Below are 22339 nucleotides of genomic sequence, written 5' to 3'. Positions count from 1 at the left end.
GCTGGATCCCAGCTCCCTGAGCCAGCTCCTGCCCCAGGGGTCCATCACATGCTCTTATGTGGGGTATCCATTCACACTCTGCCCCTGGGGGACAACTCACCCCATGGCCAGGCTGGGACGGTCCCGCACCCACTGTGGGGTGGCCACATTTCAAAGCCACCCAGGGAAAGGAGATGAAAACATCAGGGAGGTGGGGCAGGGGAGATTAAATCACTACATGGGAGGAGGAGGAATTGGGGGTGATGCCAGCAGGCTTTTCTTAGTGATGGAGGGCTCATTTTTGGGGTGGCCTACTGTGACACCACTACTGTGAGACAGGACACACATGAACATGCCTGGCATTCATGCTCCAGGGCCCCATCCCTCCAAAAGAAACCAAAACCAGCCTGAACTGAAACAGAAAAGATCACTCAGCAACTCAGCTACTGCTGCTCGGCATCCAACAAGCAGCTAAAAAGCTGAAATGCTCTTACTTCTGAGAGCCTCCACAGTTTCCCCCTTCTTCCTGAATGTTTTCTGAACACAGCTGATTCTGAAAGAAGACACATCATTGCATAAAATATTTCAGGACCTTTACATTCCATTTTGAGTCATCAACACCCAGCAACAATCACAACAAGACAACCAGACTGAAGTGGCACCAGATGTGTTAAAAACCCATCAAGGCAAGTCAAGACACAGGACAGGTTTTCCCCAAACTTTGCCCATCTCCACCCTGGCATCAGGAAGCTTTTCCTGGTCCCTTTCTAAGGTATTTCCTGTGATGATAAACTGAATTATTTCAAATCTGAGTCTCTTTCACATGGTGGAACAATGCACCAGAGGCTTCCCAAGCTAGGAAAGGGAACAGCTACTCCCCAGCAGTTGCACAATTCAACAGGAAGCCCCACAGACGTGACCTGGCTGTTAGCAGAACAGACTCCGAAGATGTGATTCCTGACAGCTCTTGATCAAAATTAGGTAGAAGAAAGAAGGAATTGTTCTTTTCAAGAGAGGTAAAAACCTTCCTTCCAGCCCTGCTGTTTCTCCAAATGAAAAAAACAACCAGTTTATCTGGATAAATCCGTATCAAGGATGGATTTTGGAAGCCTCATCACCCTGAAAATGAGGACGATGAGAGAATTATGGAGGGTGAGTAATGGGGAAGAGAATAAGTACAAAAGACAATAAAACTGGCATGTGGAAAGGTGACAATACTGTGTGAAAATGCTGGAGCTGGTGGAGGGATGATGTGGAAAGAGTCCTGAATGGATGAATAATGCAACAACAGCCACAATGTTCTCGTGGGAATATCAGGATTAAAACTGGACTCCTGAACCTGTGGTGGATGCCCAAAGAGACCTGGGTGGTGTGGACAACACAAGACTCGTGCTGGTCACTAATCTCTAATATTTGAGAGCAGTGGAGCCAACCAGGAGTGAAGATGCAGAGTTCCCCATCTCCCATGAGGACACACCACTGGAAAATGATGGAAACAAGGGCTGAAAGGAAAACATTGAAAACAACAACTGAGAAACCCCAAAAAGCACAGGACAGCCCAGATGCAAGACAAGAGGTGGCACAAAGCATGGGACAGCAGGTGACAGTGTGGACATTATTTCCTTTCTTTCACCCTCTTGTATGTGGCCACTGGGTAAAACCACCATGAAATTCCTCTCTAGCCTAGGAGAACACCACAGCCTTCCCACAAACCCAGAATTCCGCTTTTTCCTCTCAAATGGGCGTTACCAGGAACTGAACCCTCCCAGCAGAGCTGGCGTTCCAACATCTGCAACCTCTTCCGGCACCCGTGGCCTCAGCAAGAAGCTGAGGGAAGGGAAAAGCAGCAGGGCTGGAGAGGGCTCCAACAGGGGAGCACAGCCCACAAAGCAACCCTGTCCCTGAGCCTGGTGGTTTATCCTTGGATCCACGTCCCTGAGGACAGGGATTCACTGTGGAGGGCTCTCTGCAATGCACACCACACGCCGTTTGAATCCGAGGAGCGGAAAGCCAAGAGTGATTTTCAAGCTGCACACTAAAATCCAGGTGACCTGCTCATCCTCAGGCAGGGCAGGGACTGTACCTGATGGCTTCTTTTCCCTGAAATTCCGAAGGCACAGGCTCCACAATCTCACTGAAGCTCAAGCTGCCGTTGACGCTGCTCTCGTACAGCTCCTTGTAGTTTTTCCGGTGCTTTGACCAAAACGAGGGTTTCATGAAGAAAAAGGGCGTGCGGCGCAGGCCAAACTCCCCTGGGTGACAGGACAAAAGGAATTCCTGAGCAGCAACCACAAATATCCCTCAGCTTTGGGGTTCCAGCTCCTCCTGTAGCCAGCCCACACCCCTGTTCCTGAGCGATTTCCTCAGCCAAGTTTCCATTTAAGCCACGACTCCGCACTGCTGGCAGGCTCCACTTTTGCTGAGTATTTAAATAAAAGTGCAAATCTCCTCCTAGTCAAGAGAAATCCCCAGTGCTGAAAGAGCACTGACTTGAACATGGGAGAGAGAAAAGAGAGGGACTGGAGGTGAACAGAGCTGAGGGGCTTAAACAGGCTTTAATTGCAAAATTAACAACTTTATTCTGTGTTTCATGTTCAACTACTTCTGTCACAGGGACAGATCTGGAAGAGGCAGAGCAGTCTTTGATTTCCAACCCTCTAAGAGGAAATTGTAAAGGCTGAGGTTTTAGTTAACTCAGGAAGGAAGTTCTTCCTCTAGAAAGAGGGGAAAATTAAGCTTTTTAAGGCCATGGCAAAACCCCTCCTGACACATCACAGTTTTAACAGAATATAAATTATTTCAGCTGAAAGTGTAAAAATCTATGTGCAAACAGCATCACCTCCTTTCTCCACATCACAGGTGAGAGATGCCACCAGCCTGGGGGGCTCAGGATTTTAGGATGATCATCCCACAGCCCAGTTTTTGTCAGGAACATACCTGGGATAACCTGGTCAAGGTAGACAGCTACAAGCAGGTAAAAGATGCTGTCCAGCACCAAGAGAATCAGAGAGATGCAGAGCGGGTAAGGACCATCATTGATGTTTGCAAATGTTGCCCCATCCTCATAATCCTCCAGATGCATGACCTGCAAGGAGAGAGGGAGATGTCACACACCAGCAAGGCACAACAGCACAGTGCAAAACCTGGCAAAAACCCCTCAAAATAATGAGAAAGTGACTGAGATCACACAGGACACAAAGAATAACAGCTCCTTTACGGTGCTGGATGTTCAACTGCCATGAACAAAGGTGTTTTCCCCACCATCATCAGCTTATTAAAAATAAAATAACTATGTAAAAACCCCATCGAGGTCTGTTTGCAAGTGATCCACAGCAAACAAGCACAGTGAGGCTGCTGCAGGTGGGGATTTACCTGTGCAACACCAATCAAGAAGCTGCACTGGCACAAAGGGCTGAGGATCCACACGAAAGATTTGGGGAAATCCTCCAGCAGGACAATGTTGAGGCCCACAAAGCCAAAAACCAGAGTTGCCAGGAACTCTACTATCCCCACATGCTTGGACTTCTTAAACAGAGGCGTCAGCATCAGGGCAAAGAAAACCTGAGGGCAGAGGGGAAAAAACCAGGAAGGTACTGTAGTAGCAGTAGTAGTAGTAATAATAATAATAACAATAATAATAATAATAATAATAATAGTAATAGTAATAGTAATATAGAAATGGTATAGAAAAACTAAGGGAAAATACCATAGTATTTTCTGATAATCATATAATTTCTGATTCTCTGATAATCATATAATTTTCCTGCTATAGTCACTCCAGCATTCACCCACACAGAATCCATGGAATCATTTTCTGTTGGAAAAGACTTTCAAGATCCAGTCCCACTGTTTCTCTTATGAACTCAGACAGGCAATTGGCTATAGAAATATATTTATCATATATTTTTGTATCATTCTCTGACCTTTAATTAGGGTTTTAGCATTACACTCTGTAGTAACAGGAAATGCTTTGAAGAGGACCTGGTCTGCAGAATGGTTCTGTGCAGAGTTCAGAACTCAAAACCTGGTGAGTATAAACTCAAATATTTCAGGAAGGAAAGGCATTTTTCATAGTGATGGGTGACACCTGTACAACATCCTAACAACAGAGGAGAAAACCCGAGGAAGGGATGGGACAGCTCGGATTCCCAGCACTGCTCAATCCTACAGAAGCAACACTGGCCCCAAATCCTTTGGCAGAGAGAACATGATCAGGTGGGAAGGGAATAAAACCCCCATGGGATGGCTGAATTGCACAGGGCCAGGAATACTTACTGAGGAGACTCCATACAGGAAGAAAAGGAGGAATATGACAAAGGCACTGCTCTGGGGGAAGAGGGACGAGGCCGTGGCGATCACCGCCATGAGAATGGACATGACGAAAATCAGGCTCACGTAGAGCAGCACCCAGGACAGCCTAGGGAGGAAAAGGGGGGAAAAACAGAAAAAGGAATGAATCCCCAGCCACGCAAACAGCAAAACCCAGCACTCTTTAATATTCCAGACACTGCACCAAAGGCCAAGTGTGCCACAAAACAAGAGCCCCCCCCAGTAAAAGAGCTGTTGTGAACATCCCTGGGACTGTTCTCGGCACACATCGACTCCCAGGACAGCCAGAGATGCACAATCAGGTGATTCACCTTTTTTTTTTTTTTAACTTGCATAATTAATTCCCTAGGGTAGGCAAAGGAGGGTAACAGAGTCATAGGTTTCAATAATTCAAGAAATTCTGTTTAAAATTTAATACAGCCATCATTCAGGGCACTGGGCAGGGTAACAAAATCCTGCTCTTCTGAAAAACAGAGCTGCGAGTCTGTGAGCAGCTCTGACCTCAGCAAACAGGGGTGGTTTGTGTACAGGTAGCAAAAAATGACACGTTTCCTGTGAAATGAGTAAAAAAAATCATTCCAACCACCCCAGGTGGCTGTTTCGGTGCAGATGTGAAAACCCTGCAGGAAAGGGCAAAGTAAAACCTGGTTTTATCTCTTCAACTCTCAATGATTTCAAATTAACACATCATTTGAGAGAAAAATAAAATATTCTATTTCCCAGGACGATTTTTCATCAGGGTGAGGAAACAATTGAAAACCTGTTGCTGAGACTGCTCTGGCATGTTAAAATTATAGAGTTGGGTTCACTTAATTATGTGCCAGGCTGCAGGTTACCTGTTGAGCTTCTAGGAAAGGAGGTAGGGAGCCAGAAATATTTAAAAACCTCCATAAAAATCTCACACATGATGAGGCTTAATCGCTCTAAGCCTGGCATAGCTATACATGAATAAATGCAGCAGGATCTCTTATTAAAATATTCATATTTTCATGATACGTCAAGTGTCTCTCTGTTTGATTTTACAGAATATCTCAGTTTTTGGTTGTTTTCAGTTAAATACTGAAAACAATTTAAGAACTGACAGGTGGGATTAAAGAGGTTTCCTAGAAATAATTTTTTTTAGTATTTCTTTACATATACTTTCTTTCTTTTTCCTTTTATAAACAACACATCACACCAAACACTCACATACCAGAAGGCAGTGTCATGGAGTCCCAAAATTTTCAAGAACTCCTTCAGCTTCCTCTCCTTTTCTGCCACGATGTGAATTGCCAGATAATACCCAAAGGGGGAGAAGGCAATCACCAGGTAAATTAAAATGATTGCACGAGGGAAATTATCAATTTCCACCACAGCAGCCTCTCCCATAACCATGGCTCTGGTCAGCTGCAGCTGCTCCCAAACTGAGTGATTTGTCTTCAGCTGAAAGGAAGAGGAGGAAGAGTTTTTTTCACATTTTTCCTGATTTTTCAGCCCCATCCCAACCACTGTCTCCACCCCTGCTGGCACGGGGAGATCTGGAGACCCCAAAACCTTCCTGACCCCAAATCCCAGGCCAAAAGCAGGGAAACTGGAAAACATCCGAATGCCTGGAGATAAAATTAGCAAATGTGAAATTTCTGTCACTTAAAAAGATGGAATTTGCTGTCACCACAAGCGGGATGAGGGGACGGAAATCGGGGAAAAATTGCTGAGCAACACCGACACCAAAACAAGGCAAATCCTGCAGCCCCTGTTTGGAGTGGCATTTCGGGGTGAGCTCTGTGGAGCCTTTGTGCTCTGAGGAGCGCTGTGGGGCATGTTCAGGTTCATCTGGATGAAAATGGAGTCAAACATCCTCATTATCCAACCCCACAGGACTGGGGAAATCCTCGACAAAACAGTCCTGGACAAAACACAGCCAAACCCACCCGGAGACTTCTGCCTTCTCATCAGATCCCAGGTGAGTTCTGGCACAGCATTTCCCAGGATTAACAGGCAGATTAAGCAGCCAGAGCCTGGGCAGCCCCTGGATCTGCCCTTCCTTGGGGTGAGGATGGGATTGGATGGGGTTTTCCCAGCAGTACCTGGATGATGGCGGTGTCGATGCAGGCCTGGAGCGCCGTGAAGCCCGAGCTCCAGTAGGTCACTGACTCGCAGCTCTTCCGCAGGCTGGAGCACGTGGCTGAGGGAAAAGCAGGGAATGAACATCCTTAGGATCCCTTCCAACCCAGGCCACTCCAGGATTCCACGTTAAAATCCCAAAAATCAGAGTTCCAGCTGCTCTGTTCCCAAGCCATCCCTCACACTGCTGCAAACCACCTCCACAAACCAATACATGCACACCAGGCCAAAAAAAAAGAAAAATATGGAATGATTTCCAGCTTATTCCCTTGCAGGGCACGCAGATTTACCTCTGGATTCCGTATAGATGGAGGACATGGCGATGGAGTCGTGGAACCTCAGCTGGTAGGACATGGAGTCCTTGAACACCACCCCCACGAAGTTGGAGGGTTTGAGAAAGCTCGCCTCTTCCAGCTCCTCCTCACTCAAATACTCCTCAGTGATCAGGCCTGGGAGATGTTAATTAAGAAATTATCCAGTTTTTATTTAGTCCCTGGCACAGCAGGGAATAAAAACGTGCAACACTTTGAAAGAAGCATCAAGTATCATTAGTGACTTATTGGGGTTTGGAGACCCTTCCAACCCAAACCATTCCACGATTCTTTGATATCTATAATTATTCTTGTCACAGGGAGGGAAATACTCTGGTGAACAGACACTGCAGGGGTTCAGCTCAGCACTGCAGGGTGAGTAATGCACATTTACCCCAGAATTTTTCCTTTTCCCCCCCATTTTTTGCTGCTCCCGCAGTTTCTGTGCCCCAATCCTTTGCTGGCTGCCCCAGGGTTTATTCCCAGCACTTGCCAGGAAAGGCAGATCGATGGTGCAGATGGATAAATCCATCAAAACATGGTATTTCTGTCACTGAGCTCGGCAGAACATGGGAAGAGAAGAAAGAGTTGTTTGCTCAAAGGATCTGAGGAATGTGCAGATGTGGGGCTGGGCTGTGGCTCCAAGGTGATTATGAGGGATGAAAAGCATAAAGAAAAGAATCAAAGACCCCAAACTAAAAAAAGAAACAGAGCAGGTTTGGAGAAATAAGTTCTTATTAAGTGTGAGGTGTGCAGGAGAGCACTAGAGAAAAAGAAGGAAAAAAGTAAGGAAAAAAAAAAGGGAAAAAACATAACAAAAGGGAAAAAAACCCCAAACAAATGGGGAAAAACTCCAAACAAATGAGGAAAAAATGCAAACAAATGAGAAAAAAAACCCCCAACAAATGGGAAAAAAACCCCAGACAAATGGAAAAAAATAAACAGAAAAACAGGAAAAACAAACAAGGAAAAAACCCAAACAAATGGAAAAAACCCAAAAACCAGTAAGTGGGAAAAAACAAAGAAATATGCAAAAAACAAACAGAAGAAAAAACCAGGAAAAACCAAAGAGGGGAAAAAAACCCCAAACAGGGAAAAAAGAAACCCCAAACAAACATGAAAAAAAAAAACCTGGGAAGAAAAAAAAGGAAAATTTATTTTAAAAGAAGAGGTGACAAAGTGTTAATGGGAATTAGCATTTAAAATAAATTAAAAATGCTGCTGTGATTGTGACGCCAAGATAGAAAACAACCGCCAACCTCCCCTGAGTTTGCCCCAGGATGTCACAGGACAGGGATCAATCAGCCCCAGAGCTGCTTTTTTTCTTGTGGCCTCCTCAGGAATGGAAATCACTTTGAAGTGGCAGTGCCAGAATTATTTTACGTCAGGAAAAAATCCCCAAAACCAGCAAAAAAACCCCAACACCTTCACAGTCCCTCCTCTGGAAAATAAAGACTTTTCCTATTGGCAGCATCCTTGAGCTCCCCCTTCAAACACAAGCTACAGCAAGAGATATCAGGGGAAAACCACAAGATTTAGGGTTGGAATACCATCCTCAAAGTTATCAAAAGCCACTTTCTTCATGATTTCCCGAGCCATGGGTGTGGGTGGCGTGTACCCAATGACGAAGTTCACCAGCACCGAGGTGTGCAGCAGGCCCAGGTCGGTGTTGGCCACCTCATCATATTTCCTGTGAGGGTGCATCATGCTCATCAGGATCAGCCAGAACAGGAAAAACAGCGGGAAAAGCACCTCCTGCAGCAAAAAGAAAATTGGAATATTTTGAAGCACAGCCATAGAAACAAAACATTCCGGAAGCCTGTCCTGCACGCAGCTCAAAGGAGGGGCTGAGTGCAGGGTCTGGGCAGCAAAACTCCCGGAAAGTTTTCAGTGCTGCAGCGATTCTGATGCCAAATCCTCGCCTGGCGCTGCAGCAGGGTTTCAATCCCAGGCATTAGTAACTCAAGAAGCCATGTGAAGGCCCAAAGGGATCATTCCACAAGCTTTAAACATCTGCAAATTCCTGCTCGAAACAAAAGCTGTGAGCCACTGAAGGAGCCCAGGCAAGCACTGCAAGGTCTCTTCCTCCCCTCAAAATTCATCTTAAAGTGTCATCAAATCATTTACACCCCAGGCTGAACTGGTAGAAAAGATAAAAATATCTTTTGGGGAGGTCTGACCTTGCTTTTCTGTGTGGTTACAGCTGTAAAAGCTTTTAAAAGTGCACTGAGCTAGCAATATTCAAGGATATTTTAAATAATATATTTTTATTTATATGATATATATGTATAATATATACTACAATGTATATAAAATATTAATGACTACATCAACTAATATTTACTAATAAATTAATATACTCTGTAGATGTATTCTTATACATATATATAATTTAATATTCAAGGCTATTTTCTGGATAAAGCCTTACATATTAGAACACTTTTTTAACCAAAGGGCTACAAAACACCTTCTGAAAAAGCCCATTTCACCCCAAAATCCAGAGCAGATCATGAAGCTTCATAAACATCATAATAAAACTGAGTTTTGCCTCCGATTTGGGAGTTATTTAAACACAGGATAACCGTGGATGTGCTGGAAGCAGGAGCCAAGGACTCATCCCTTACCTGGACACTGCTTTTCTTAGTCCTGCACTTAATAAGACAATTCTTGAACAAGAGAGCTCGGGTTTGCCTCCACACTCCTGCTTCTCTTGGAGCAGCCGGTGCCATTTTTCAGGACTGGTGTGAGAAAAAAATATAAACCTTTATTAAATGACAAAATAATTTCCAAAGCCAAAGCCAGGCGGTTGCAGCATTTGGTGTCTCCTATTTTTATATTTTCACAAGAATTTTTCATTTTCAGTTTTTCATCTCTTAATGCCTTCTCATACACTTTATGTGCCTGTCACGTGGAGAAATTGGCAGTGCCCACTTGGACTGAGAGAAATGGGGAATCCAGCTGGGAATCTGGGCAGAAGGTGCCTCAGGATGCCACCCCTCCACCCAAGGGCAGCACCAGCTCTAGGCCAACTCAGTAGACCTGACTTAAGCTGGGCTTATTTTTCTCCATGTAAATCCCAATCCCAGATATCTCTCTGGGAGCACGATTCCAGCATCCGTGGCGGGAGCTGAGGGCAGGCGGCCAGAGCAGCGAGAGCAGCGCCAGCTGCCCCGGGCTGTGCAATTGGGCGTGAGTAACCCCCTTCCCCGCTGGAGCAGGGCCAGCAGCGCCGGGTCCCCCCTCGCTCCGCTGGAAGCCTTCCATCAGCCCGGCTGCACAGCCCAGCAGCGCTGCCCGCGAGCTCCGGGCAAGGGAAAGCCAACGGAGCTCAATGGAAAATGCTCTTGCAGGAGATGCCATCCTGCACGTACCTGGCGAGGGCTGGGGAGCCGGGAGGGTTCTCTCCTGGGTTCTGCCGCCCTTTTTACTGCCTGAGGTTGGGAATCACGGGTCAGGCTACATCTCCCTCTGCTTCCTCAGCTGGGAATGTTGGAACATTTCACCTGCGAAGGTGAAACAGAACCATGAGCTGCTCAGCAGGGACAGCAGAGCACCAGGGCAGGTGCCACAAACCCCACCTTCAGCAACACCTACACACCACCGGTGAAAAACTGAGTGATTCCTCCACCCTTCAGTCAAAACACAGTGGAGAATGCAGGAATTTATCCATTTTCCAGGCTTTACAGCTCCCAGCATTCATTCCAGAAGCAGGCTGATGTTCCTGGTGCCTGTGTACAGCTCTGGTTTCTCTGTTATCTGTCAGACACCACATGGCTCAAAGTTCCTTCCCTGGCTGGGTTTCAATAGGGAAATCTTTTTTTGGAGCACAAACATCACCTCAGTAACGGGACACAGGAAGTTCCTGAGATGTCAGCACCACCATAAACTCAAATACACAAATACTTTATACACAGAGCCTGTCTGAGCATGGCAGGGATGAGAGGAGGGAAAAGGGGCTAAAAGGAACCAAATCCCTGCTCCCAGACTGGCTCTGGGGTCCTCCCTGGAGCAGCGACCCCTGGAAGCACGAGGGAAGTGGGATACAAGTGCTCATCACTGGAAGAGAAGCTTTGGGAAGGGATCCCACCTCCAGCCTGGAGTGCTGCCCTCACCCTGAGTCTACTTCAAAAATAAAAGCAAACTTTGAAAAAATACATATTTTGTCTGGAAAAAAAAAAAAATCCAACCACAAAATGCTTTAACACCAAGCTGTGATAGCAACCAAGCCCTGCAGGAAAAAATGAGTACAACTCCTCTGGATATTTTGGGCAAGAAATGTTTCCCAGTGATAGCGGAGTGTTTGAAAAATAATCAAAAGCAGCAGTTCTTGCTTACAGATCATGAAAATCACTGTGCTTCTCCCCTCTGCTCACAGCATGCCCTGAAGTGCCACCGTTTGCACATTCCAAGAGCACTCCCAGGAACAGAAACTCCAGAGGTCCCTCCTCAACAGCACACAAGGGTCTAACCCAGCAACCCCTTCCCTCAGCCACAATATTTTAATTAAATCCCCAAAACTGGCAAAGATGATTTAATGAGATTCAATCACCAGTGCCAGTTACTGTTCCTCTAATTATTTTCTCTCCACTTGTAAAACCCAAAATACTCCCACATCTCCACTGGAACTCTGCCACGCTTTCATTTACATCACGTAGGTTGGAGGAAGGGTCATTTCAAGAATGTTAATTAATTTTTCATATTACACCTGCCACCTCCACGTAAGCCACAGGACGATGAAGGACACTGAAGAAGCATCACTTGAACGGTGAAAATTTGGATTTGGGGGAGAAAAAACCAACCCAAATTCTCTTTGAAACTCCGGATGAAGAACATGAACACAGAGGCTGACCAGAGGAAGCTGCCAAGGCATTTAATTGAGCAATAGCAGACAAAATGAAGATACTCTCAACCTGTGACAATCCTCCCCAATTTAGGCACTGTCTTGTGATTTGTGCTGACACGGGAAGCGGGTGACACACAAATGCTTGTGGGCATCTCAGTCAAAGCTATCTCAAGGGAATGGCTGGGTTTGTGCTTTAATTCCATATCAGAGATGCCAGCGCTTCTTAAATAACGCTCAGATGATACTCGGGAAGCCTCCCCTCCCTTCCCCCGGCATCAACCTGGCAACGGGCTTTAAAGGTCACATGGCGATTTAGTGCTGCACATCACGTTCTCCTTGTCTTTCAAGCCAAAAAAAACCCCAAAAAACCCCACCAGAACCCAAACGAGGAGTGTCAGCCTCAGCTAAATGAGCTGCGGCTCGAGGCAAAAACAATTTATCAGTGAACAAGCCCCGCGGAACGGCGAGGAAATGAGATTATTGATCTTGCTGCTACAAGACAACAGCCGAGATGGTACTCAAGCAAAACTCTGATGTGCTCTTTGCTGCGCTTCAATTATTTAAATTGCGAGTATAATAACATATAACAACATGCTTCATGTAGTAATTTAAAAAACAGGCTGAATGTTCTCCCTTATCTGAATTTTTCTCCCTTATCGGAATTTTCTCCTTTATCAGCCCCGGGGCTGCAAATCCCTTCCCTCCAAACTCATCTCTGTTTCCCTGCGGGGACAAGGAATGACACGGAGCAGAGGCGGGTCTGGCTGTCCCCGCACGGCTCCCGCAGCATCTCCAGCATCCTTGAGCATCCCTGAACATCCCCGAGCATCCCCAGCATCCTCCTGCATCCCTGAGCATCCCCAGCATCCACCTGCATCCTCTGAGCATCCCCGCCGCGCCCCAGCCCCGGGGACCCCCGCGTGTCTCAGAGGGAGGACGCTCCTGCTTTTCACATCTCCCTTTCCCCCCCGCTGAATCCCTGGAAATGCGGTTTTCTCACCGTTCGGCGCCCGGCCCCGCCGGCCCGGCTGCCCCAGCCACCGGCACTCGCGGGCAGTGACGCGCACCAGCTGCAGCCCAACTCCTCCTCTTCCTCTCCGCTCCTTCCCCTTCCCGTCCGAGCCGAGCCGGGAGGGGCCGGGCCCGGCTCCTGCCACCGCCCCGCGGCCCCGGACCGCCCCCTGCGCCGCGGAGCGCGGCCGGCAGAGCCCCGAGCCCCGCGGTGCCCCCGCCCCGCTCCCCGCCTTCCCCCCGGGCCGCTCCGCAGTGCCGGACACCTCCCTCCTATTAACATTCCTCCGCTCCCGGGGACAGCCCCGCTCCCGGGATCCCACTTCCCTGCCAGGGACTCCCCTCCCGAGGGCTCCATCCTCCGGGTGACTCTTTCCCTGCTGGGCACCCCCTCCCTAGCACCCCGTCCTCCAAGTGATCCCCCTTCCCAAGGATTCCCTCGTCCCAGGGACCCCATTCTCCCGGCGAACCCCTTATCCGAGGACCACCTCCGGAGGAGGAGGACGCTGCTCTCCGGGTGACCCCGTCCCTCCTGAGGACCCCTTTTCCAGGGACCCCATCCTCCGAGTGACCCCCCCTTCCTAAGTACCCCAATCTCTGGGTGTTCCCCCATCCCAGGGACCTCCATCTTGTAGGTGGCCTCCCCTTCAAAGGACCCCCCGTTCCAAGGATTCTCTCCCCCTTGTGACTCCATCCCTCCTGAGGACCCCTTTCCCAGGGACCCCATCCTCCAGGTGACCCCCCCCTTCCTAAGGACCCCAATGTCTGGGTGGCCCCCCTTCAAGGGACCCCCTCCCCCCCCCCCCCCCCCCCCCCAAGGATTTTCTCCTCCGAGTGACCCCATCCCTCCTGAGAACCTTCCTCCCAGGGACCCCATCCTCTGGGTGACCACCTCTTCCAAGGACTCCAACCTCTGGGTGACCCTCCTCCCCTGCCGAGGGACCTCCATCCTGCAGGTGACCCCCACTTCTCTCCTCCAGGTGACCCCATCCCTCCTGACAACCATTTTCCAGGGACCCCATCCTCCAGTGAACCCCCTGTCCGAGGACCCCAATCTCTGGGTGTTCCCCCATCCCAGGAACCTCCATCTTGAGGGTGGCTCCCCCTTCAAGGGACCCTCCCCTTCCAAGGATTCTCTCCCCCTTGTGACCCTATCCCTCCTGAGGACCCCTTTCCCAGGGACCCCATCCTCCAGTGAGCCCCCTTTCTGAGGACTCCAGTCTCTGCATGACCTCCCCCCCACCTCCATCCCCTGGACGGCCCCCCCTTCAAGTGATCCCCCCTTCCAAGGATTCTCTCCTCTGACCCCACCCCGATGCCTCTTCAGCCCTAGAACCACAAACCAAACGAGATTAAAATGAGGAATAAAGTGGTTACCGTTTACTGAAGGTCCCCCAGGCGCGCTTGTGGCTGAATGCACACGTGGGACAGGGCTTCGGCACTTTTATAAGTTCAGCAAATTAGCATAATTGATGAGAATCCCCAATTAGAAGTACAGTTAATGAAATAATTCCCCTCTTGGTTCGGCCCCCTACTGAAGCCTCCCCCTCGCTTCCAGCCCCACGTTGTTTGTGTCTAAATACAGGGGAAAGGGACGTGGCCTTGGTTCGCTGAAGAAGCAAGATTAGAAGGGGATTCCAGGAATGTGTTTGTCTCACAGAGCACTGCAGTTGGCTGGGAAACTGAGTAACTGGACCACTGTAGTCTGCAGAGCTGTGAATGTATGAAAGATACATCAAAACCAACCATTTTTTGGCATCAATCCCTCCTGAGGACCTCCCTCCCAGGGACCTCCATCCTCCAGGTGACCACCCTTCCCAAGGACTCCATCCTTTGTGTGACCACCTCTCTTGAGGATCCCCATCCTCTCGGTGACCCCCTTTTCCAAGGCATCCCCCCCTCCAAGGACTCTCTCTTCCTGAGGACCCTATTCTCCAGCTGATCACCTCTCTTGAGGACCCCCATCCTCTGGGTGACCCTCTCCTCCAAGAGACTCCCCCCTTCCAAGGATTCTCTCCTCCTGAGGACCCCATTTTCTGTGTGACCACCTCTCCTGAGGACCTTCCTCTCTGGGAGACCCCCTCGCAGGGAGCCCCATCCTCCAGGTGACCCCCTCCTCCAAAGGACCCCCTTCTCCAAGGTTTCTCTCCTCCTGGAGACCCCCTTCTCCCAGTGACCCCCCCCCCTTCCAAGGATTCTCTCCTCCTGGGGACCCCATCCCCTGTATGACCCCCCCCTCCCAGGGACACCCCCTCCTTTCTGCAGCCCCCATTCCTCAGGGACACCCCCCTTCCACCTCCCAGCACAACCTTGCTGGGGAGCAGAGGAAAGGGGCTGGACATATGTCCTGGGGACCTGGAGCTTTAAGGTTGGGCAGGAGCTACCTCACTCCATCCCCTGCTCCCGGCTCCTGCTGATGCCGTGAAGATTTTTGCCTTTTCTTTTATACCCCTGTTATACCTTTTTACAACTTCTGTATTCCTGGTGCTTTTTGCCTCCATTCTTGGACTTGTTTGTCAAGCTAAGAGACTAAACATTTTAGAAGCTTCGTAGCTAGGGATCAGTGTGCCCCAGACCCCAAGGTCCTCTCCAGAACACATTCTGTAAACCAAGATAGAACCATCCAGGGGAAGGTTCCTTGGGGAGGGGGGCTCACTTGAGCCTCTCATTGGGGAATCTTTGATAGATCTGCTAATTAGTAACACCTATAATGTTATACCCGATCTTTGGGGGCACACTCGGTGGGCTGCATCTTGATGCACATGACCTGGGTGTGTGCACCTAAGGATCCTTAAAGATAAATAACAAGGTAAAATCCCTTTTCACCTTCTAACCATGTATGACTCTTGATTTTAAGACCAGGAAAAGGCATCACTGCCTGCATCCACAAGGTCGCCAGGATTTAATTACGTTACCCAAGATATAATTAAGGCATTGAAAATGCTGCCCTGAATACCAGCACTGAATCCCTGCCATTTGCAGGTGGGTGCTGGTTTCCTGATGCTTCCCACAGAGTTATTCCCCCTCTGGAGTCCCTGTCACCCTCTGGATGGGGCTGTGTCCGTGAGCAGCCTTTTGCTGCCGTTGGGATGTGACCAACCCTACTGAGTGTGTGTTCATCGCCCTGTTCCCATCGCTGAGAGCACAATCCCTGCACAACCCGACGGGCTCTGCTTCCCTGAGCACCTCCTGTGAGCTGCTGGGAGAGGCTGAGCTGAGCAGGAATCCTGAATCCTGCTGCAGGGACGCTGCTCAGGAAAACACCCCGCAGCTCCTGCTCCAGCACGGATTCACTGCTCGGATCCCAGCAGGGGTTGGGAATTCCTTGTCCGGGCTGCTTTGAGCACGAGCATCACGCACAGCAGCGACCAAGCTCTGTAACCACAGCAGGAGCTCCACGTGTTTTTCTTGGAAAATGGAGCTCAGGACACTGTGTCCTCAACTGGAAAGAAGAAAAGGATGTCACAGCGCGGAATTAAGTGGAAAGCACTGTTTGCACGCGGAGGTGTCACAGCCATGCAGAAGCCTTTGCATTCCCTCCTTCACCCACAGCAATGGTTGGGAATATCCAGGATTGAAGCCCCAGCCTGGTCCCAGGGCCCTCGTTAGGCACAGGCCCCCACAGCAGCACAAATCTCATGGAAACTTCCTTTTTTTCATTATTTCCCACCTTAACCAAGAGTATTAGCTCAAAGGACTCTAATTAAATAATTGCCTAAAGAATACTGAGTAAATACAATGACATAACTACAGCTTCAATAAAAAAACCCCTAAAGCTTCTTATCTTCATCCATCAAGCATTAAACACAATAGAATCCTGTCTGGGGCTGAATTCTTCTGGTCACTTTGTTGTGGTCTCTGTTTATACTTCAAAAGTTTTAACTGCTCATATTCATGTTCTGCTTCTTCCTGGCCTGTGGAAGGGGTTGGAATGAGATGGTCTCTGAGGTCCTCTCCAACTCAAACCACTCCATGAATCTGTGATTTTATGCTCTACTTGCAAAGTTTGTAATTCTTTGGAGTTCAGGGTATTTTAGCCAACAGAAGAGGTTGCTGTGAACCTCTTAACCTTCACAGCAACAGTCCCCCAGGACAATTCATAGCAACAAAATGTGAGGAGTTTGCACAAAGCAGGGCGGGGGTTTCGTGTAAGGGTGCTCTGAAACATCTGGCTGTGTCATTTGGGAGGAAAACATCCCCTAAGATGTTCCCATCAAGTGGGTGAGACACTCCTGGCACTGAGAGCTGCTGCAGCCAGGGAAACACCAAACAGAATCAGCAGCTGAGAGTCAAACCCAGCCCAAACCACAGGGAGAGAACCTCCAGAAGTGTTAAACGTAAAGCACTGCACTGCTTTTCATCTTCAAAGCACCTTCAAACCAGCAGCTAATTAATTTTTACAGCAGCCCTGTGTGCTCAGGTGCCTCAAACATCATCTCTGTTTGTAGATACAAAGAGCCAAAGGTGATGGAATGTGTTGCAGACCAAAAGGAGTCTGTGCTGAGGTGGAGGTGGGTGCTGTGTTTGCACCACAAACCTGTCCGTGTTACACTTCCAAGGAAAAAGATTTAAAGACAAAGAGGAGAATTTAATCTCTTTAAGTGGAACAGGGATCTAAACAACTCCACGAGGCGCCAAATGATGGCAACTTCCAGTGGCTCCAGGTGCAACGAGGCTGAGGGAGTTGGGGCTGGTCACGCTGGAGCAGAGGGAAATTTCTCCAGTTCTCATCACTTTGGGCTGACGGAGTCTGTGCACCACACCAGGAGTTCCAGAGCCACAGCAGCACATGTAGAATGGCACTTCCTCCCTGCCAGGCCGGGCCATTTCTTCCCCTTTCTGTTTAAAGGATCTCCTTCCAGGGCTATTTCATTGGGAGTTGTGCACAGGTGCTCACCTCAAACAGGATATTACGGGAGCGCAGTGCAGTGCACTGCAGTGGGAATGCATTAGTTCATCCAGCAAGGAAACATGACTGGCTGAATTTCCTTTCTTTCATTTCTTTCTATCTGTGACTCAGCCTTTTGAAAATAAAGAGAAAAAAAGAAAAAAAAAAAAAGCATTAAAAGCACAAAGGACCGCTCCCAAATTCTTTGGTGCATCCCTGCTCATGCTGAGGGAAACCTTCTGCGCTGGATGTGGAGCAGAGCAGGAGGGAGGTGCCTCCAGCAGGGCAGGCTCTGCTTCCTGCAGTTAAATTTGGGAGGTTCTGTGCTGTGCAGAGAGGGCAGAACAAGTTCAGTGTGGAGACAACAAAAAAATGGCCAGAGACGGAATATTATCCTGGGATTTCGGGTTGGTGGATGCGGCCCTTCCACCCCTCTGGCTGGGAAGAGCACGCCTGCTCCGACTGCTCTTCCCAGTCAGCAGAGCCCTTTCAGGAAGCCCAGGAATGCTGGCATGATTCTGTGCAGTGATGCAGAAGCTGCAGGTAAACAGCTGCTCTTTCACAGCTTCTTTTTTCATCAAAGCTTTTGCAGAGCTCTTTGGGAGCCAGAGGCCCATCACAGAAATTGCTCGGATTCAAATGCAGATAAAACCAAATTATTTTATATTTTCCTTTGGAGTTTTTAGCCAACTCGAGCCCTGTTCCTGCCCATATCTTGTGGCTGTTGAGATCTGTTTTTCTTGTGCACACAGCTGGTTCAGGCACTGGCTGAGGAGATCTCCTCCACATTTTCTGGAAGTGATGTGTTTGCATCAATAAACCTGTGGATAAGCACAAGGATGATGCATTTGCATCCTCTACAGCTCCGACTCCCTGCCAGGGAAGCCCTTCAGCAGGAATTCAGAGCACCTGATTAGGAGGCCTGCCTCTTTCTGGGAGCTGGAAAGAGACTGAAATAAACTGTGCAAAACCCAACTTCCTCCAGCGTTTGCTGCTCCAAGGCTGCAGCTGCATCAAAGTGTGAAAAAGCCAAAGTCACCAGCTGCTGGACACCAAAAACCTCCTGGTGCTCAGACCCAGGGCATGATTAACAGGTACAATTTATCCCTGGATTTAAAGAAAAGGGCTCAAAACGCAGCTGAGAGCATTTTGCACCTCTAGAAGTGGTTATGCAAAATTCAGTTCTTTAGGAGTCAGGTTCTCTCACACCATGCAGGACACAGATTTTACTCCGTGCCCTCACCCACCTTCTGGAACAACATCCAGACTGACTCAGAATAAAATTTCATAAAAGAAATTTCAATCTTGGCCTAAGACTTGGCACAGGGAGTCCCAGCCCAGAATAGATTTTTACGGGAAGTTAGAAACCTCTGGGAACAAAAAAACCCCCAAGCTTTAAACTGAAGCATCAACAGAGCCTCAACAAGAGCCGTGCCAGCAGCTCAGTGCACAATATATACATTGTATGCAGAGCATATAGAATGCCATAATTACAGCCAGATGGGTGCAAACATAGATTCACTCTGGCCATGAGTAATACCTCATGAGTGCAGAAAAAAAGAACCCAAATGCCTATTTTAAATCAGCAGAGTTTGGAGGGGGGAAAATGTGACCCATCCCTGGTGGGGATGTGACAGAAAATGAGTATTTTTCATCAGCATTGCCACTGTGTGTGGAACCGTCCCCTGCAGCCACTTGTCCACCTCCAGCTGTGTTCCCTTCCCAGAGGTTTTCCTGGATGGATTTTGAAATATGATTTCCTGTTTTTAAAAAGGCCTTGCCTGGCTCTGCACACTCCAGGTATCCATGTCAGTGAAAGGAAGAGATGTTTCCTGCTGCCATCCCAATAAAAAGATCCCTTCAGACAGAGGTGCCACTTATCCTTGTTTGGCACTGGAGCTGCTCAGCCTCATCCCACCATGTTTTAGAACATTTTTGCAGTGGATTCCTCCTCTTCTTTCCTCTCTCTGGCTGCTGGTGAGGCCTCAGCTTCCATCCCTAAATGTCCGGGTTTCTCCTTGCTTTGCGTGTTCCGTACTGGGAGTTTTGAGGCTGGCTGGGACCCCAACATTGCATCCATACTCAAAACATCATTCTGCACCCCCGGGGATCCAGAGCAAGGAGCAGTTTATGACTGAACCCTTGACTGAGTTGTCGAATGAACCTGCAGCTCATTTTCCTGAAAAAAATCAGCTGGAATGAAGGAGTTGGGGACAACCAGTGAGAAACAAAGTCCTAAGCGCAGAGCAGTGCCCCAAGGTGAAAACCTCCCCCCAGATCCCAAATCCCAAATGCTTGCATCTTCCGGGACTGAAGGGTGCAGGGCAGGGGACTCAAGGGATGGCTGAGGCCACATTTCCACCCAGCCAGCAGTGGCCCACGCAGTGTCACCCAGCAGTGCCACAGCTCCAGCTCACCGGGGTCCTGCCCCAGCTCTCCTGCCTGGGAAGGAGGGAAATCCCTCCCCAGACAGGGGCAGGCTGGCTGGTGGTTACTGAGTGGGATTTAAAGATGTCTTGGCTTCAGGGGAGCCTTGATGGGGTCATTTAAAGATCCCTGGGAGCAGCACAGGCGGTGCTGCACCCAGCCTGGTGAAGGGGCTGGGCAGAGTTTAGGAGAGTTTGAATTCCTTTTCTTGCTCCTGGCTTTGGGATGGAGTCACTGGGCGTTCAAACAATGCCTGGTGAGCGACCTGCAAATGTTGAACCCGTGGGCGCTAAAGGTGATGGGACTGACCCTGAAAGATGAAGCATCCAGCTGCCCCTGGCTGGGCTGAGCAGGCACAGGGCCCTGAACAGAGAGCCTGGAGCTCGGGATGTGACCCAGAGCCAGCCCTGAGAATCCAGCAGATACAAAAAGGCTGCACTAAGTGCTCCCAGCAGCCCGAAGGATGCATTTGGGTCCGTTACTGCACCGAAGCACATGCAGAATCTGTTCCACGCAGAGAGAGGAGCAGGCAGGGCAGAAAGCAGCAAATGCAAACTCTGAAAAACCTCAGCAATGTTTGCAGCACTAAAACCCACGCCAGCAGCATTAAAACCACCACACTCAGCTCGGTCCCTCCGTGACAGCCCCCGAGTGTGACAGAGGGATGGCACCTCTGACGTTCTGCAGGGACATCTCTGTGCAGCAGCACAGCAAAAAAATGTCACCACGAAACAAAGATGTAGCTGGTAAAATCTCAGGCTTTTTATAAGAGACAAAACCATCCCCAAGAGCAGGAATGCAAGGCTCAGAGCGAGGGACAAGCAGTTTAAGACAGGCCATATAAAAACACGTTTTCTCCCAGCCCCCAGATCAATGATTTCGGAGGTGTGAGGCTGCTTTAGTTCGTCTGTGCATTAATTGTGTGTTTTTCTAAAACTTTAAAATTCCTACCTGGCTCTCCACCTCTGTCCCTCGTCTTCAGGTTAACACACACAGACATCCCCCTCACCCTGATGCCATGAAGATTTTTTGCCTTTTCTTTTATACCCCTGTTGTACCTTTTTTACAACTTCTGTATTCTTAGTGCTTTTTGCCTACATTCTTGGCCTTGTTTGTTCAGCTCGGAGACTCAACATCTTAGAAGATTGGTAGCCAGGGATCAGTGTGCCCCAGAGCCCAAGGTCTTCTCCAGAACACATTCTGTAAACTGAGATAGAACCATCCAGGGGAAGGTTCCTTGGGGAGGGGGGCTCACTTGAGCCTCTCATTGGGGAATCTTTGATAGATCTGCTAATTAGTAAAACCTATAATGTTCTACCAGAACTTTTGGGGGGGTCATTGCGGTGGGCATGGAGGTGCATTTGATCTGGACATGTGCACCTAAGGATCCTAAAAATAAATACCAAGGTAAAATCCCTTTTCACCTTCTAACCGTGTATGACTCTTGATTTTAAGACCAGGAAAAGGCATCAACCCCTCCTGGAAGAGTGTGCTTGACCCATCATTGTTGTCCAGCCAGATTTATGGCTCTGAAACCTCATTATTATTAAGCTGAAAGTCATTTTTATTTACTGGCCTCTGCCTCTTTGATGAGCTGCACGTACATCTTGGGTCATTTTATCCTCACAATTCCCTACCTACCCAGCCATGAGGGGAAATTTTACCAACATCCCACCCTGTGTGTGCTGGGGCAGCACAGTTTGTTTCACTACTGAGAATTCCAAGCCCTCCTGGGCTTTAATCCATCTCCTCATGATCCAGGGTGGAAAAATGTGCTGGGAATTAAGGGCTGCAAGAGGAGAGGCAGGAGGAGGAGGAGACTGAGGAAACTCAGACAAAAGGTAAGATGGGGCTGAGCTCCCAGGGCCTGTGTTTGGCTTTAAATTCCTGCAGGCTGCAATTCCCGGGGAACAAAGGAATGCAGGATATCAGGCAGCACCATTCAGACCCTGAGGAGCAGATGGTGCCTGCTGCCATCAGCAGCTCGTGCTCAGCACAGCTCATTGTTTCTCACCTCCTCTCTCCCCACAGCCGAATTCTCCTCCCCAGCATCTGTACCCTCTGTTTGCTTTGGTTTTTCTTGGGGCTCCTTCCCCAGACATCCCTTGGGAATGTCCCTTTTCCCAGCTGGTCCCTCTCGTATTGGAGAACTTCCTGCAGTTTGTTCATCCTCTGTAGCAGAGAAGAGGAACTGTCCTTGTCTTCTGCCTTGCCTGCTGCCCCATGGCTTTTAGTGTCATTATGCCCCATGTCATTATTAGTGTCATTAATGCCCTTTAGTGTCATTATTCCAATTATTTTTAATTTTCAGCTTTAATTTTCCCGTACCAGGAGCATTAGGGAATGGCTGAATTCTCCTGCCCAGCTGTTCCGAGGGGACTGACCACTACCTGAGCTAAAAATAATGAGAAATTTCATGAGGTTCTCTCCAGGGGATGGGATCACACT

General features: G+C 48.8%; 1 protein-coding gene across 3 annotated transcripts in view; it reads right to left on the bottom strand.

Moving 5' to 3' along the window:
- ABCA5 (ATP binding cassette subfamily A member 5) overlaps positions 1-14141 on the bottom strand; it is a 32105-nt gene extending 17964 nt beyond the window's left edge. For 2 of the 3 annotated variants that reach the window (XM_032128644.1, XM_032128646.1), the window contains exons 1-12: positions 12566-12670; positions 10094-10225; positions 9347-9460; positions 8273-8477; positions 6702-6860; positions 6375-6472; positions 5501-5730; positions 4255-4396; positions 3352-3540; positions 2917-3064; positions 2063-2231; positions 474-532 (exon numbers count right to left, since the gene is read on the bottom strand). In XM_032128644.1, coding sequence (XP_031984535.1) covers positions 474-532; positions 2063-2231; positions 2917-3064; positions 3352-3540; positions 4255-4396; positions 5501-5730; positions 6375-6472; positions 6702-6860; positions 8273-8477; positions 9347-9451 — 1504 coding nt within the window. In that variant the 5' untranslated portion in view covers positions 9452-9460; positions 10094-10225; positions 12566-12670. Of the gene's footprint in view, positions 1-473; positions 533-2062; positions 2232-2916; positions 3065-3351; positions 3541-4254; positions 4397-5500; positions 5731-6374; positions 6473-6701; positions 6861-8272; positions 8478-9346; positions 9461-10093; positions 10226-12565; positions 12671-13953 lie in introns of those variants that run through there. The other variant, XM_032128645.1, reaches the window with a different exon arrangement.
- Between the last annotated feature and the right edge of the window lie 8198 nt (positions 14142-22339).

Source organism: Corvus moneduloides, chromosome 19 (assembly GCF_009650955.1).
Source record: "Corvus moneduloides isolate bCorMon1 chromosome 19, bCorMon1.pri, whole genome shotgun sequence".
Taxonomy (NCBI): domain Eukaryota; kingdom Metazoa; phylum Chordata; class Aves; order Passeriformes; family Corvidae; genus Corvus; species Corvus moneduloides.
Note: the sequence above shows the minus strand (reverse complement) of the source record. Positions and strands in the feature narration are given on the sequence as shown.